Below are 13,269 nucleotides of genomic sequence, written 5' to 3'. Positions count from 1 at the left end.
CTGCTCCATATCCCACACGACAGTCTGTTCCATATCCCACAGTACGTCAGACTGCTCCAAAACCTACACAATGTCAGGCTGCTCCATATCCCACAACGAATGTCAGACTGCTCCATATCCCACAATAAATGTCAGACTGCCCCATATCCCACACGTCAGTCTGCTCCATATCGCACACTATGTCAGGCTGCTCCATAACCTACACAACGTCAGACTGCTCCATATCCCACACAATGTCAGACTGCTCCATATCCCACACAATGTCAGACTGCTTGAGATCCCACAATGAATGTCAGACTGTTCCATGTCACAAAATAATTGTCAGACTGCTCCATATCCCACAATGAATGTCAGACTGCTCCATAACCCACACAATGTCAGACTGCTCCACATCCCACAATGAATGTCAGACTGCTCCATATCCTAAAATTAATATCAGACCGCCGCATATCCCACAATGAATACAGACTGTCCCATATCACAAAATAATTATCAGACTGCTCCATATCCCACAATGAATGTCACTGTTCCATATCCCACAATGAATGTCAGACTGCTCCATATCTCACACAATGTCAGTCTGCTCCATATCCCACACTACGTCAGACTGTTCCATATCCCACACAATGTCAGACTGCTCCATAACCCAATGACAGACTGCTCCATATGCAACACAATGTCAAACTGTTCCATATCCCACACATTGTCAGACTGCTCCATATCCCACAACGAATGTCAGACAGCTCCAAAACCCACACAATGTCAGTCTGCTCCATATCCCACACCACGTCAGATTGTTCCAAAACCCACACAATGTCAGTCTGCTCCATATCCCACACCACGTCAGATTGTTCCATATCCCACACAATGTCAGACTGCTCGATAACCCATACAATGTCAGACTGCTCCATAACCCACACAATGTCAGTCTGCTCCATATCCCACACTAAGTCAGACTGCTCCATATCCCACACAATGACAGACTGCTCCATATCCCACACAATGTCAAACTGTTCCATACCCCACACAATGTCAGACTGCTCCATATCCCACGCAATGTCAGACTGCTCCATATCCCACAATGTCAGACTGCTCCATATTCCACAACGAATGTCAGACTGCTCCATTTCCCACAATTAATTCAGACTGCTCCATATCCCACACAATGTCAGACTGCTCCATATCCCACACAATGTCAGACTGCTCCATATTCCACAACGAATGTCAGATTGCTCCATAACCCACAACGAATGTCGGACTGCTCCATTTCCCACAATGAAGTCAGACTGCTCCACAGCCCAAAATGATCAGACTGCCGCATATCCCACAATGAATGTCAGACTGCTCCATTTCACAAATTAATTGTCAGACTGCTCCAAATCCCACACAAATGTTAGACTGCTCCATATCCCACAATGAATGTCAGACTGCTCGATAACCCACACAATGTCTGTCTGCTCCATATCCCACACAATGTCACACTGCTCCATATCCCACACGTCAGTCTGCTCCATATCCCACACGTCAGTGTGCTCCATATCCCACACTACGTCAGTCGGCTCCATATCCCACACTACGTCAGTCTGCTCCATATCCCACACTACATCAGTCTGCTCCATATCCCACACTACGCCAGACTGTTCCATATCCCACACAATGTCAGACTGCCCCATAACCCACACAATGTCAGACTGCTCCATATCTCACACGTCAGTCTGTTCCATATCCCACACGACGTTAGTATGCTCCATATCCCACACTACATCAGACTGCTCCAAGACCCACACAATGTCAGACTGCTCCATATTCAACACTACGTCAGTGTGCTCCATATCCCACACTACATCAGACTGCTCCATATCCCACACAATGTCGAACTGGTCCAGATGCCACACAATGTCAGACTGCTCCATATCCCACAGAGAATGTCAGACTGCTCCATATCCCACACAATGTCAGAATGCTCCACATCCCACACAATGTCAGGCTGCTCCATATCCCACACTATGTCACACTGTTCCATAACCCACACAATGACAGACTGCTCCATATCCCACACAATGTCAGACTGCTACAAATCCCACACAATGTCAGACTGCTCCATATCCCACACTACGTCTGTCTGTTCCATAACCCACACAATGTTGTTGTGTTCTTGTTTCCTTCTTATTGTGTTCTTGTTTCCTTCTTGTTGTGTTCTTGTTTCTTTCTTTTTGTTGGGGGGGGATTTGTTGAAACTTTGTTGAAAATTTTAAATAAATATATTTTAAAAACAAAAAAACCACACAATGTCAGACTGTTCCATATCCCACACAATGTCAGACTGCTCCATATCCCACACTACGTCAGTCTGTTCCATAACCCACACAATGTCAGTCTGTTCCATATCCCACACAATGTCAGACTGCTCCATATCCCACAACAAATGACAGGCTGCTCCACATCCCACAATGAATGTCAAACTGCTCCATATTCCACAATGAATATCAGACTGCTCCATATCCCAAAATGAATATCAGACTGCTCCATATCTCAAACAAAGTCAGACTGCCGCATATCCCACAATGAATGTGAGACTGCTCCATATCCCAAAATGAATGTCAGACTGCTCCATAACCCACACAATGTCAGACTGCTCCATATCCCACAATGAATCTCAGACTGCTCCATATCCCAAAATGAATGCCAGACTGCTCCATAACCCACACAATGTCAAACTGCTCCATAACCCACACAATGTCAGACTGCTCCATATCCCACAATAAATGTCAGACTGCTCCATAATACAAAATGAAAATCAGATTGCCGCATTACCCACAATGAATGTCAGACTGTTCCATATCCCACAATGAATCTCAGACTGAATGTCAAACTGCTCTATATCCCACAATGAATGTCAGACTGTTCCAGGTCCTAAAATGAATGTCAGACCGCTCCATATCCCACAATGAATGTCGAACTGAACTGATCGCTCCACGCATCTTCACTACTGAGTAGCACACTCCATATGTTTCACCCGCTGTCTATGTATTTAATTTGTATTTAAGGTATGTCCTATGTTTTTCATGTATGGAACGATCTGTCTGGATAGTACGCAAAACAATACCTTTCACTGTACCTCAGTACACGTGACAATAAATCCAAATCCCACACCGATTGTCAGACATCTCCATATCCCACATTGAAGGTCAGACTGTTCCATATCCCAAACGGAATGTCAGACTGCCCAAAATCCCACACTGACTGCCAGACAGCTCCATATCCCACACCGAATGTCAGACAGCTCCATATCGCACACCGAATGTCACACAGCTCCATATCGCACACTGAGTGTCTGACTGCTCCATATCGCACACTGAATGTCAGAAAGCTCCATATTGCACACTGAGTGTCTGACTGCTCCATAATCCCACATTGAATGTCAGGCAGCTCCATATTGCACACTGAGTGCCGGACTGCTCTATATCCCACATGGAGTGGAGAATCGTACATTTCTGCATCACATTTTGTCAAAGGGCTGCTTTGATTGGACAGTCCTCAATGTTGAGTAATTTATTGAAACAAAGCTAGCCCCCCCCCCCCCCCCCCCCCCCCCGGACAGAATTGCCTGTTCCCGAACTCTGCCTGACATGGTTACAGAAATGCTGCACCTTCCGCCTTCTCCTTCAGTTGCTGGTGTTGGTCTAACAGGCTGATATTGGAACGTGGCCCCAGGGGACCATCCCCATCATCCTCTCGGAGGTCGCTGTCACTGTCCTGATCATCATCCAAGGCAACTTTCCTGCGTATCCGCACAAGCTTCTCCATCTGGTCACACAAATAAAACAATCAGTTTCCAAGCAGCAGCAATAATTCAGAGTTAAACCATCGCATGATCTTGTTACAGACTTTTTTCCAGCATTCATTTCAGATGCACACATTATTAGGCCCACACTGTGGCCTTCAAATTCCAGTCTGAAAAAAAACCACTTGCTGAACACTTGGAGAACATGCAGTGACAGTCACAGCACCGGCTCTTTAAAAAATCTAAGTTTCACTCGATACACCACACACTGAACCAAACCCAAGAACACAACAAAGTAAGAAAGAGGTGCATGAAAAAAGATCATAAAGTGAAATGAAATGAAAATCGGTTATTGTCACAAGTAGGCTTCAAATGAAGTTACTGTAAAAAGCCCCTAGTTGCCACATTCCGGCACCTGTTCGGGGAGGCTGGTACGGGAATTGAACCGTGCTGCTGGCCTGCCTTGGTCTGCTTTAAAAGCCAGCTCTTTAGCCCTGTGCTAAACCAGCCCCTTTAGATATAGTCCCTTTAGATCTGAATGTACTCAACAACTGAGCATCTACAACCCACCGGGGTAGAGAATTCCAAAAATTCACAATCCTCTGAGTGAAGAAATTTCTCCTGATATCAGTCCTAAATGCTTACTCCCCTTATCCTAAGACTGCGCCCCCGTTTTCTAGATTCCCCGGCCAGGGGACACATCCTGGGGGATAGGGGGCGGAGGCCACCCATCTGGTGCTTGTTATAGACTATATATAAAAGCCGGCCCAAAGCAGGGCCTGGTGTGGTTAGTTCTCCCAGCAAGGACTGGAGTGGGAGCAAGTTACTGCCGTGAACAGAAAATTGTATGTAGTTAAATAAATCTCTGATGTACTACCGCTGGCTTCCTCAAGTTGCTAAAGTATCAAAGCAATCAGAACCATGTGATCGTAGCATAGAGTCAAGCTTAGTGAAAGCATTCTGCTCAAACTCAACAAACACAAATCCAGTCAACACTCACCAGCTGTTGCTTCCTCTGCTGAACAGGAACATATGGAACGTAGTCCTCCTCTTCCTCCTCATCATCCGAGAGTGTGCGCTGTAATACAAGATAGCACTTTACTGTACAGAGCACACAATTACTGCTGCACCAGGAAATGGCAGCAATGAAGTCTCATGAGGGGTGGGATAAGACTATTACTTCTGTTTCACCTGAACTGTGAGGGACACTCAACAGTCAGGTAAGGCTCTGGGTACAGACAGGTTCCCAATTGAATTTTACAAGAAATTTGCGGGTCAGCTGGTCCCATTGTTGTTAGATATGCTTGATGATTCCTTGGGGGGTATTGCCAGCTACATTATCGCAGGCATCGACCTCTTTGATTTTGACAGAAGTTAAGGATCTGACCAAGTGTTGGTCGTATCGTCCTATTTCACTATTGAATGCAGACGCTAAGCTGTTGCCAAAAGGTTTGGCAATGTGCTTGGAGCTCTGCCTTCTGGGGGCGATTTAGGAGGAACAGATTGGATTTAAGGGCAGGCAGCTTTCAGCCAACGTACGACAACTGCTTAATATTATTTTGTCCAGGGCAGCACAGAGGCGCAGTGGTTAGCCCTGCTGCCTCACGGTGCCGAGTTCCCAGGTTCGATCTCGGCTCTGGGTCACTGTCCGTGTGGAGTTTGCGCATTCTCCCCATGTTTGCGTGGGTTTCACCCCCACAACCCAAAGATGTGCAGGCTAGGTGGATTGGCCACACTAAATTGCCCCTTAATTGGAAAAAATTAATTGGGTATTCTAAATTTTTTTTAAAATGTTATTTTGTCCCCCTCTCAAGTCCCTAAACCAGAGATGATTATTCCAATGGATGCTGAAAAAGGGTTTGAGACGGTGGAATAGGGATATCTGTTTGAGATCCTTGGAAGGTTCGAGTTTGGACCTAGATTTATATTTTGGGTCCATCTTTTCTACAGAGCTCCCACCTTGAGTGTTCATACAAATGCCCTGACCTTCGAATACTTCCAGTTAAATAGAGATACAAGGCAGGGTCGCCCATTGTCCGCTCTTATTGTTTGCTTTGGCAATCGAACCTCTGGAAATAGCACAGAGGTCGTCAATGGGGTGGAGGAAAATACAGAGGGGAGGGAGGGAGCATAGGGTGTCCTTGCATGCAGATGATCTGCTGTTGTACATAACAGATCCTCTCTCCAATGTAGAGGAGATAATGAAGCTCCTTCAGAATTTTGGCTCCTTCTCGGGGTACAAGTTGAATCTGAACAAAAGCGAATACTTTCCGGTGAACTCCCCAGGCAAGGGTGCCAATTTGGGGATGTTGTCTATATGTTTGACCAGAGCTAGCTTTCGTTATCTGGGAATCTGGGTGGTCCAAGACTAAACCTCGCTCCATAAACTTAATTTTACTAGCCTATTGAATGGGGTTAAGTCCGACTTGAAGAAGTGTGACAGCTTCCCTCTGTCCGTGGCGGGCAGGGTCCAGTTGGTAAAAATGAATGTCCTTCTAGGATTTTGTTTCAGTGTCTCCCAGTTTTCCTTCCCAAATCTTTCTTTGTGAAGGTGAATGAACTGATTTCTTCCTTTATTTTGGCAGACAAGACTCCACAGATTCATAGGACTTTTCTGCAGAGGGGGAGGCAGTCGGAGGAACATTGCACTGCCAAATTTGTTATTTTACATTGGGCTGCAAACATTGAGAAAGTGCGGGGGTGGCTTAAAGATCCTGATTCCATACGGAGGTGGATGCAGGTGAGTGCTTGTAAGGGTACTAGTTTGACGGCCTTGGTTATGGCTCCCCTTCCATTTTCTCCCGCAAAGTCTACTTCAAGCTCATTGATGGTAGCGACTCTGAGGATTTGGAGACAGTTCAGACAACATTTTCAGCTGGGTGCCTTGTCAATGTTAGCCCCAGTCTTCAGAAATCATCATTCTGTTCCGGCGGTTTTGGACTTGTCATTCGGGTCATGGGGGAAGAAGGGGCTGGACATGTGTACAGAGTGGACGTCCTTGAAGATTTGTTGGGTAAATTCCCACTTCCGTAGTCTAATATATTTAGGTTTTTCAGGTGGTCAGATTGTCAGTAGAGCAAGCTCCATTGGATGAGGTAAAAAGGAAGTGGGAGCTGGGTCCAGTTTTTGATGGGGGTGGTGGGAGGAGGGTGTGGAGTGAGGCTCTTCACAGAGTCAACTGCACCTCCTCATGTGATAGGGCTCAGCTTGATTCAATTTAAGGTGGTGCATAGGACGCATCTGACCAGGGCACGGATGAGTGTTTTTTTTCCAGGAATAGAAGGGAAGTGTGAGCGTTGTTCACAAGATCTGGTGAATCATACAGACATGTTCTGGTCATGTCCTAAATGTGTGAGCGTTTGGGTCTCCTTTGTCAACACCATGTCAGGGATTGTTGGGATTGAGTTGGAGCCTTGCCCGCTGGTGGCTATTTTTGGGGTCCCAGACTCACCAGAGCTACAGACGGTGGTGACAGCAGATGCTCTCGCCTCCCCCTAGTTAATAACCCAAAGGCATTGGGTGTCGGGCCAGCCGGGGTTGGAAACGGGTGTAGAGGCAGATGTTGTAGCTTTCGCCTCGTTGATCGCCCGAAGGCGGATCCTGTTGGGATGGAGATCAACCTCACCACCCTGTGCCCTGGCATGGCGGGGGGGGACCTGCTGGAATTCTTAACACTTGAGAAGGTCAAATTTGAACTGAGGGGAAGAATAGGGGGGTTCTACAATTCATGGGTGTTATTCATTATGCACTTTTGAGAATTGGATTACATCGAACATGGGGGGGGGGGGGGGGGGGGGGGGGTCGGCAGAAAGTTTCTACTCGATGTGGCAACCTTTCATTTCCTATTTCAGGGAGTTGGTCACCGTCAGATGTTAGGGAAGTTGGGGGGATGTTGACTGGTTTCAATTTGTTTACTTTTTGAGCAGTGTAGGGAGGGTACGTTTGGGATTGTATTTGTTTTGTGTTTCCACGTGTTATAGTGAAACATTTTCTCAATCAAAATATATATTTTTAAAGATCTGAAGGTCAGGATCACTGGACCAGGGTTCAACCATTCAGCTCTTCAAGTCTATTCCACCAATCACGGCATTATGATCTGTACATCAATTCAATTTACCATTTCTCTCTCCATAGCCCTTCATATCTTTCCTGACAAAAAATTACCAACATCAGACATGAAAATTCCAGCTGCATCTACATAGCCTTTTCCAGAGTTCTACTCTTTGGGTAAAAGATATGTGTCCGTATTTCCCTTTTGAACGGCCTATTCTAATTTTAAGGTTATGCCCCCTTGTTCTGCACTTCCCCAACCAGAAAAATGTTTCTCTCCATCCAGCGGTTCCACCTCAGATAAAATATCTGCACTAAGTCTCTGCTCCAAAGTGTCATAAAACTCTTTAGATTGCTGGTCAAGTAAACATTTCAAGGCTGAGACTAAAAGCATATTGGTAGGCCAGGGTGTGGAAGATTATGGAACCAAGGATTGTTGTTCGAAATGTGATAGAAGAATCAGACATGATCTCATTGAATGGTCAGTAATGGAATGGGCTGAATGGTCTCCTTCTGTTCTAGACCCACAGTACGTTCCCACAAACAATATATAAAATTCATAATTTGTTTTACATATGTAACATTAAATAAATTACATATTTGTGTACAATGTCAGTTGTCATTCAGCGAGTAGCAATCTTGCTACTGAATAAGAAAGTCACTGGTTCAGGTCCCGTTCTACAGTGTGGAACATAAAACCTAGACTGAAAGTCTCCATGACCACCAAGGGAGCGTTGCACGGTCTGAGGGTCAGTACCGAGGGAGTGACGCACTGTCGGAGAGACAGTACCGAGTGAGCGATGCACTGCTGGCGGGTCAGTACTGAAAAACCATCGCACTGTTGGCGGGTCATTGCAAAGGGAGAGCCGCACTGTCGGCAGGTCAGTACCAAGAGAACGCCGCGCTGTCAGAGGGTCAGTACCAAGAGAGCGCCGCGCTGTCAGAGAGTCAGTACCAAGAGAGCGCTGCGCTGTCAGAGGGTCAGTACCAAGAGAGCGCCGCGCTGTCAGAGGATCAGTACTGAGTGAGCGCCGCACTGTTGGAGGGTCAGAACCGAGGGAGTGCTGCACTGTCGGAGGGTCAGTACGGAGGGGGCGCTGCATTGTTGGGAATCAGTAACGAGGGAGCGCTGCACTGTCAGCAGGTCAGTACCTAGGAAGCGCCGCACTATCGGAGGATCAGTACCGAGGTAGCACCGCACTATCGGAGGGTCAGTACCGAGGGAGCGCCGCACTGTAGGATGGTCAGTACCGAGGGAGTGCTGCACTGTCTGAGGTTCAGTACCCAGTTAAGAGCTGCATTGTCGAAGAGACAGTACCAAGGGAGTGTTGCACTGTCGGAGGGTCAGTACTAAGTGAGTGTTGCACTGTATAAAACTACAGTTCTCTCTCCTTTCACTGCCACGGTTTCAGTGAAGAGGAGAAATGTTTTCCCCTGGTGTTCTGACCAACAAGCACCACAGTCAAATTGTCTGGGTTACATTATACTGTTGTGAGTGGGATTTTGCTCTCGTTAATTAGCTGTCGCATTTCCTACATTTTAGAAACACTTCATCAGCTGTGAAGCGCTTTGCGAGATCCTGGGGCATGAAAGATGCTATGGAAATGCAGTCTCTCGCCCGTGGCCGCTCTGAGTTTTTTTACCTTCACGCTTTCGCGCTCCCTCTCTCCGCTCTGGGGCTCCATTATTGTCGGCCACTGTATGTCCGGTCCGTCCGCCTTCCGGCTCCGGGCGGCAGCGTTTCCGGTCCGTCCACCGTCCGGCTCCGGGCAGCAGCGCTTCCAGTCTGTCCGCCCTCCTGTTCCGGGCGCCGTTTCCAATTCGACTAGTGGTGCTGGGAGTTTTTTTCCCCCGCAGAAAGACCGAGGCCACGAGTAAGGCCGGAAGCCTGACTCTGACTTTGAACGAAGGCGGCGGGATCGGGTTGTGAGAGCCCAGGAACCTGCTACCCAGCAATGGCTCGGAAAACAGGTCATAGGGAATACATTTCAAAAGCATCAGGTGGAAGGAAAGGAATGGATTGTGGAATAAGAAGGAAATTGTTTTCCACTTGAGTGAAAATAATCTGAGCAAAGCCACAAATTCCATCCAATATGATCAAGATTAACTTCCTTCTCGATCTGTCTTTGACCTGGTTGACCACACCATCCTCCTCCAACTGCTTTCCAATGTGGTCCAGTTGGATGGACTGCCTTCACCTGATTCCATCCCTTTCATCTCCGAGACAGAGAATCACTTCTCTTCCCACCCTGCATCCTGATGTCCCCCAAGGGTATATCAAAGAACAGCACAAGAACAGGCCCTCCAAGTCTGCACTGACCATGGTACCTGCCTAAACTAAAACCGTCTGCATTTACGGAGTCCGTATCCTTCCATTCCCACCCTATTTTTAAAAATATTTTCATTATTTTTCACATTTTCTCCCAAATTTACACCCACCAACAATAACCTGTAACGAATACAATGTCAATTCCCATATCAACAACAACAATCCCATCCTCCCACCAAACCGAAGCCCACATGTTAACGTAAACAAATAACAAAACGGAATCAGGAATCACCCATAGTCTCCATTAACACATACAATCTCCCTCCCCCAACCCCCCCCACCCAATGTTCGAAGTAATCCAATTCTTGAAAGTGCATAATAAATAACGCCTCCATCCTTCCCCCTCAGTTCAAACATAACCTTCTCAAGAGTTAAGAATTCCAGCAGGTCCCCCCGCCACGCCAGGGTATAGGATGTACAGGGTATCTCCACCCCAACAGGATCCGCCTTTGGGTGATCAATGAGGCGAAGGCTACAACATCTGTCTCCACACCCGTTTCCAACCCCGGCTGGTCCGACACCCCGAATATGGCCTCCCGAGGGTCCAGGTCCACTTTCACGTGCACCACTTTAGAGATTACCCTAAAAACCTCCTTGCAGTAATCCTCCAGCTTTGGACAGGACCAAACCACATGAACGTGATTTGCACACCATCCCTCCCCCCGCAACGTTCACACACATCTTCTACCCCCTCAAAGAGCCGGCTCATCCTCGCCTTTGTGAGGTGTGCTCGATATATCGCCTTCAGCTGTATCAGCCCCAACATCACGCACGAAGTGTAGGCGTTCACACCAGAACCCTTCCTCCATACCCTCTCCCAACTCTTCCTCCCACTTTGCCTTGATCCCTTCCAGCAGTGCCTACTCCTCTTCCAAAATAGCCCCGTAAACCGCTGGCACTACCCCCTTCTCCAGTCCCCCTGTCGTCAGCACCTCCTCCAGCAATGTGGAGGTCGGCTCCACCGGGAAGCTCTGTGTCTCCTTCCTGGCAAAATCTCGAATGCGTGTATCTAAACATTTCCCCCTGCTCCATACCATACATCGCTCCCAGCTCCTTCAATCCTGCAAACCGACCCCCAAGAAACAAATCTTTTAGAGTCTTAATCCCCTTCTCCTCTCATCTCCGAAAATTTCCATCCCACTTCCCTGGCTCAAATCTGTGGTTCCCCAAATTGGCATTTCCCTTGACCCTGCCCCAACCCGAAGTGTTGGCAAAACTGCCTCCAAATTCTCAATGAATTCCAGGATTTAGATGTTTCAGGCGGGATAGAGGGGGATGTAAAAGGGGAGGCGGAGTTGCGCTACTTGTTCGGGAGAATATCACAGCTGTACTGCGAGAGGACACCTCAGAGGGCAGTGAGGCTATATGGGTAGAGATCAGGAATAAGAAGGGTGCAGTCACAATGTTGGGGGTATACTACAGGCCTCCCAACAGCCAGCGGGAGATAGAGGAGCAGATAGGTAGACAGATTTTGGAAAAGAGTACAAACAACAGGGTTGTGGTGATGGGAGACTTCAACTTCCCCAATATTGACTGGGACTCACTTAGTGCCAGGGGCTTAGACGGGGCGGAGTTTGTAAGGAGCATCCAGGAGGGCTTCTTAAAACAATATGTAGACAGTCCAACTAGGGAAGGGGCGGTACTGGACCTGGTATTGGGGAATGAGCCCGGCCAGGTGGTAGATGTTTCAGTAGGGGAGCATTTCGGTAACAGTGACCACAATTCAGTAAGTTTTAAAGTACTGGTGGACAAGGATAAGAGTGGTCCGAGGATGAATGTGCTAAATTGGGGGAAGGCTAATTATAACAATATTAGGCGGGAACTGAAGAACATAGATTGGGGGCGGATGTTTGAGGGCAAATCAACATCTGACATGTGGGAGGCTTTCAAGTGTCAGTTGAAAGGAATACAGGACCGGCATGTTCCTGTGAGGAAGAAAGATAAATACGGCAATTTTCGGGAACCTTGGATGACGAGTGATATTGTAGGCCTCGTCAAAAAGAAAAAGGAGGCATTTGTCAGGGCTAAAAGGCTGGGAACAGACGAAGCCTGCGTGGAATATAAGGAAAGTAGGAAGGAACTTAAGCAAGGAGTCAGGAGGGCTAGAAGGGGTCACGAAAAGTCATTGGCAAATAGGGTTAAGGAAAATCCCAAGGCTTTTTACACTTACATAAAAAGCAAGAGGGTAGCCAGGGAAAGGGTTGGCCCACTGAAGGATAGGCAAGGGAATCTATGTGTGGAGCCAGAGGAAATGGGCGAGGTACTAAATGAATACTTTGCATCAGTATTCACCAAAGAGAAGGAATTGGTAGATGTTGAGTCTGGAGAAGGGGGTGTAGATAGCCTGGGTCACATTGTGATCCAAAAAGACGAGGTGTTGGGTGTCTTAAAAAATATTAAGGTAGATAAGTCCCCAGGGCCTGATGGGATCTACCCCAGAATACTGAAGGAGGCTGGAGAGGAAATTGCTGAGGCCTTGACAGAAATCTTTGGATCCTCGCTGTCTTCAGGGGATGTCCCGGAGGACTGGAGAATAGCCAATGTTGTTCCTCTGTTTAAGAAGGGTAGCAAGGATAATCCCGGGAACTACAGGCCGGTGAGCCTTACTTCAGTGGTAGGGAAATTACTGGAGAGAATTCTTCGAGACAGGATCTACTCCCATTTGGAAGCAAATGGACGTATTAGTGAGAGGCAGCACGGTTTTGTGAAGGGGAGGTCATGTCTCACTAACTTGATAGAGTTTTTCGAGGAGGTCACTAAGATGATTGATGCAGGTAGGGCAGTAGATGTTGTCTATGTGGACTTCAGTAAGGCCTTTGACAAGGTCCCTCATGGTAGACTAGTACAAAAGGTGAAGTCACACGGGATCAGGGGTGAGCTGGCAAGGTGGATACAGAACTGGCTAGGCCATAGAAGGCAGAGAGTAGCAATGGAGGGATGCTTTTCTAATTGGAGGGCTGTGACCAGTGGTGTTCCACAGGGATCAGTGCTGGGACCTTTGCTCTTTGTAGTATATATAAATGATTTGGAGGAAAATGTAACTGGTCTGATTAGTAAGTTTGCAGACGACACAAAGGTTGGTGGAATTGCGGATAGCGATGAGGAC

At 47.3% G+C, this 13,269-nt stretch overlaps 1 protein-coding gene across 3 annotated transcripts in view; it reads right to left on the bottom strand.

Moving 5' to 3' along the window:
• Nucleotides 1–9,618, bottom strand: part of ddx41 (DEAD-box helicase 41) — an 87,239-nt gene extending 77,621 nt beyond the window's left edge. For all 3 annotated transcript variants that reach the window (XM_072483234.1, XM_072483237.1, XM_072483235.1), the window contains exons 1-3: nt 9,478–9,618; nt 4,785–4,862; nt 3,651–3,807 (exon numbers count right to left, since the gene is read on the bottom strand). In XM_072483234.1, the coding sequence (XP_072339335.1) occupies nt 3,651–3,807; nt 4,785–4,862; nt 9,478–9,519 (277 nt within the window). In that variant the 5' untranslated portion in view covers nt 9,520–9,618. The remainder of the gene's footprint in view (nt 1–3,650; nt 3,808–4,784; nt 4,863–9,477) is intronic.
• Between the last annotated feature and the right edge of the window lie 3,651 nt (nt 9,619–13,269).

This window comes from Scyliorhinus torazame, chromosome 18 (assembly GCF_047496885.1).
Source record: "Scyliorhinus torazame isolate Kashiwa2021f chromosome 18, sScyTor2.1, whole genome shotgun sequence".
Lineage (NCBI taxonomy): Eukaryota > Metazoa > Chordata > Chondrichthyes > Carcharhiniformes > Scyliorhinidae > Scyliorhinus > Scyliorhinus torazame.
Note: the sequence above shows the minus strand (reverse complement) of the source record. Positions and strands in the feature narration are given on the sequence as shown.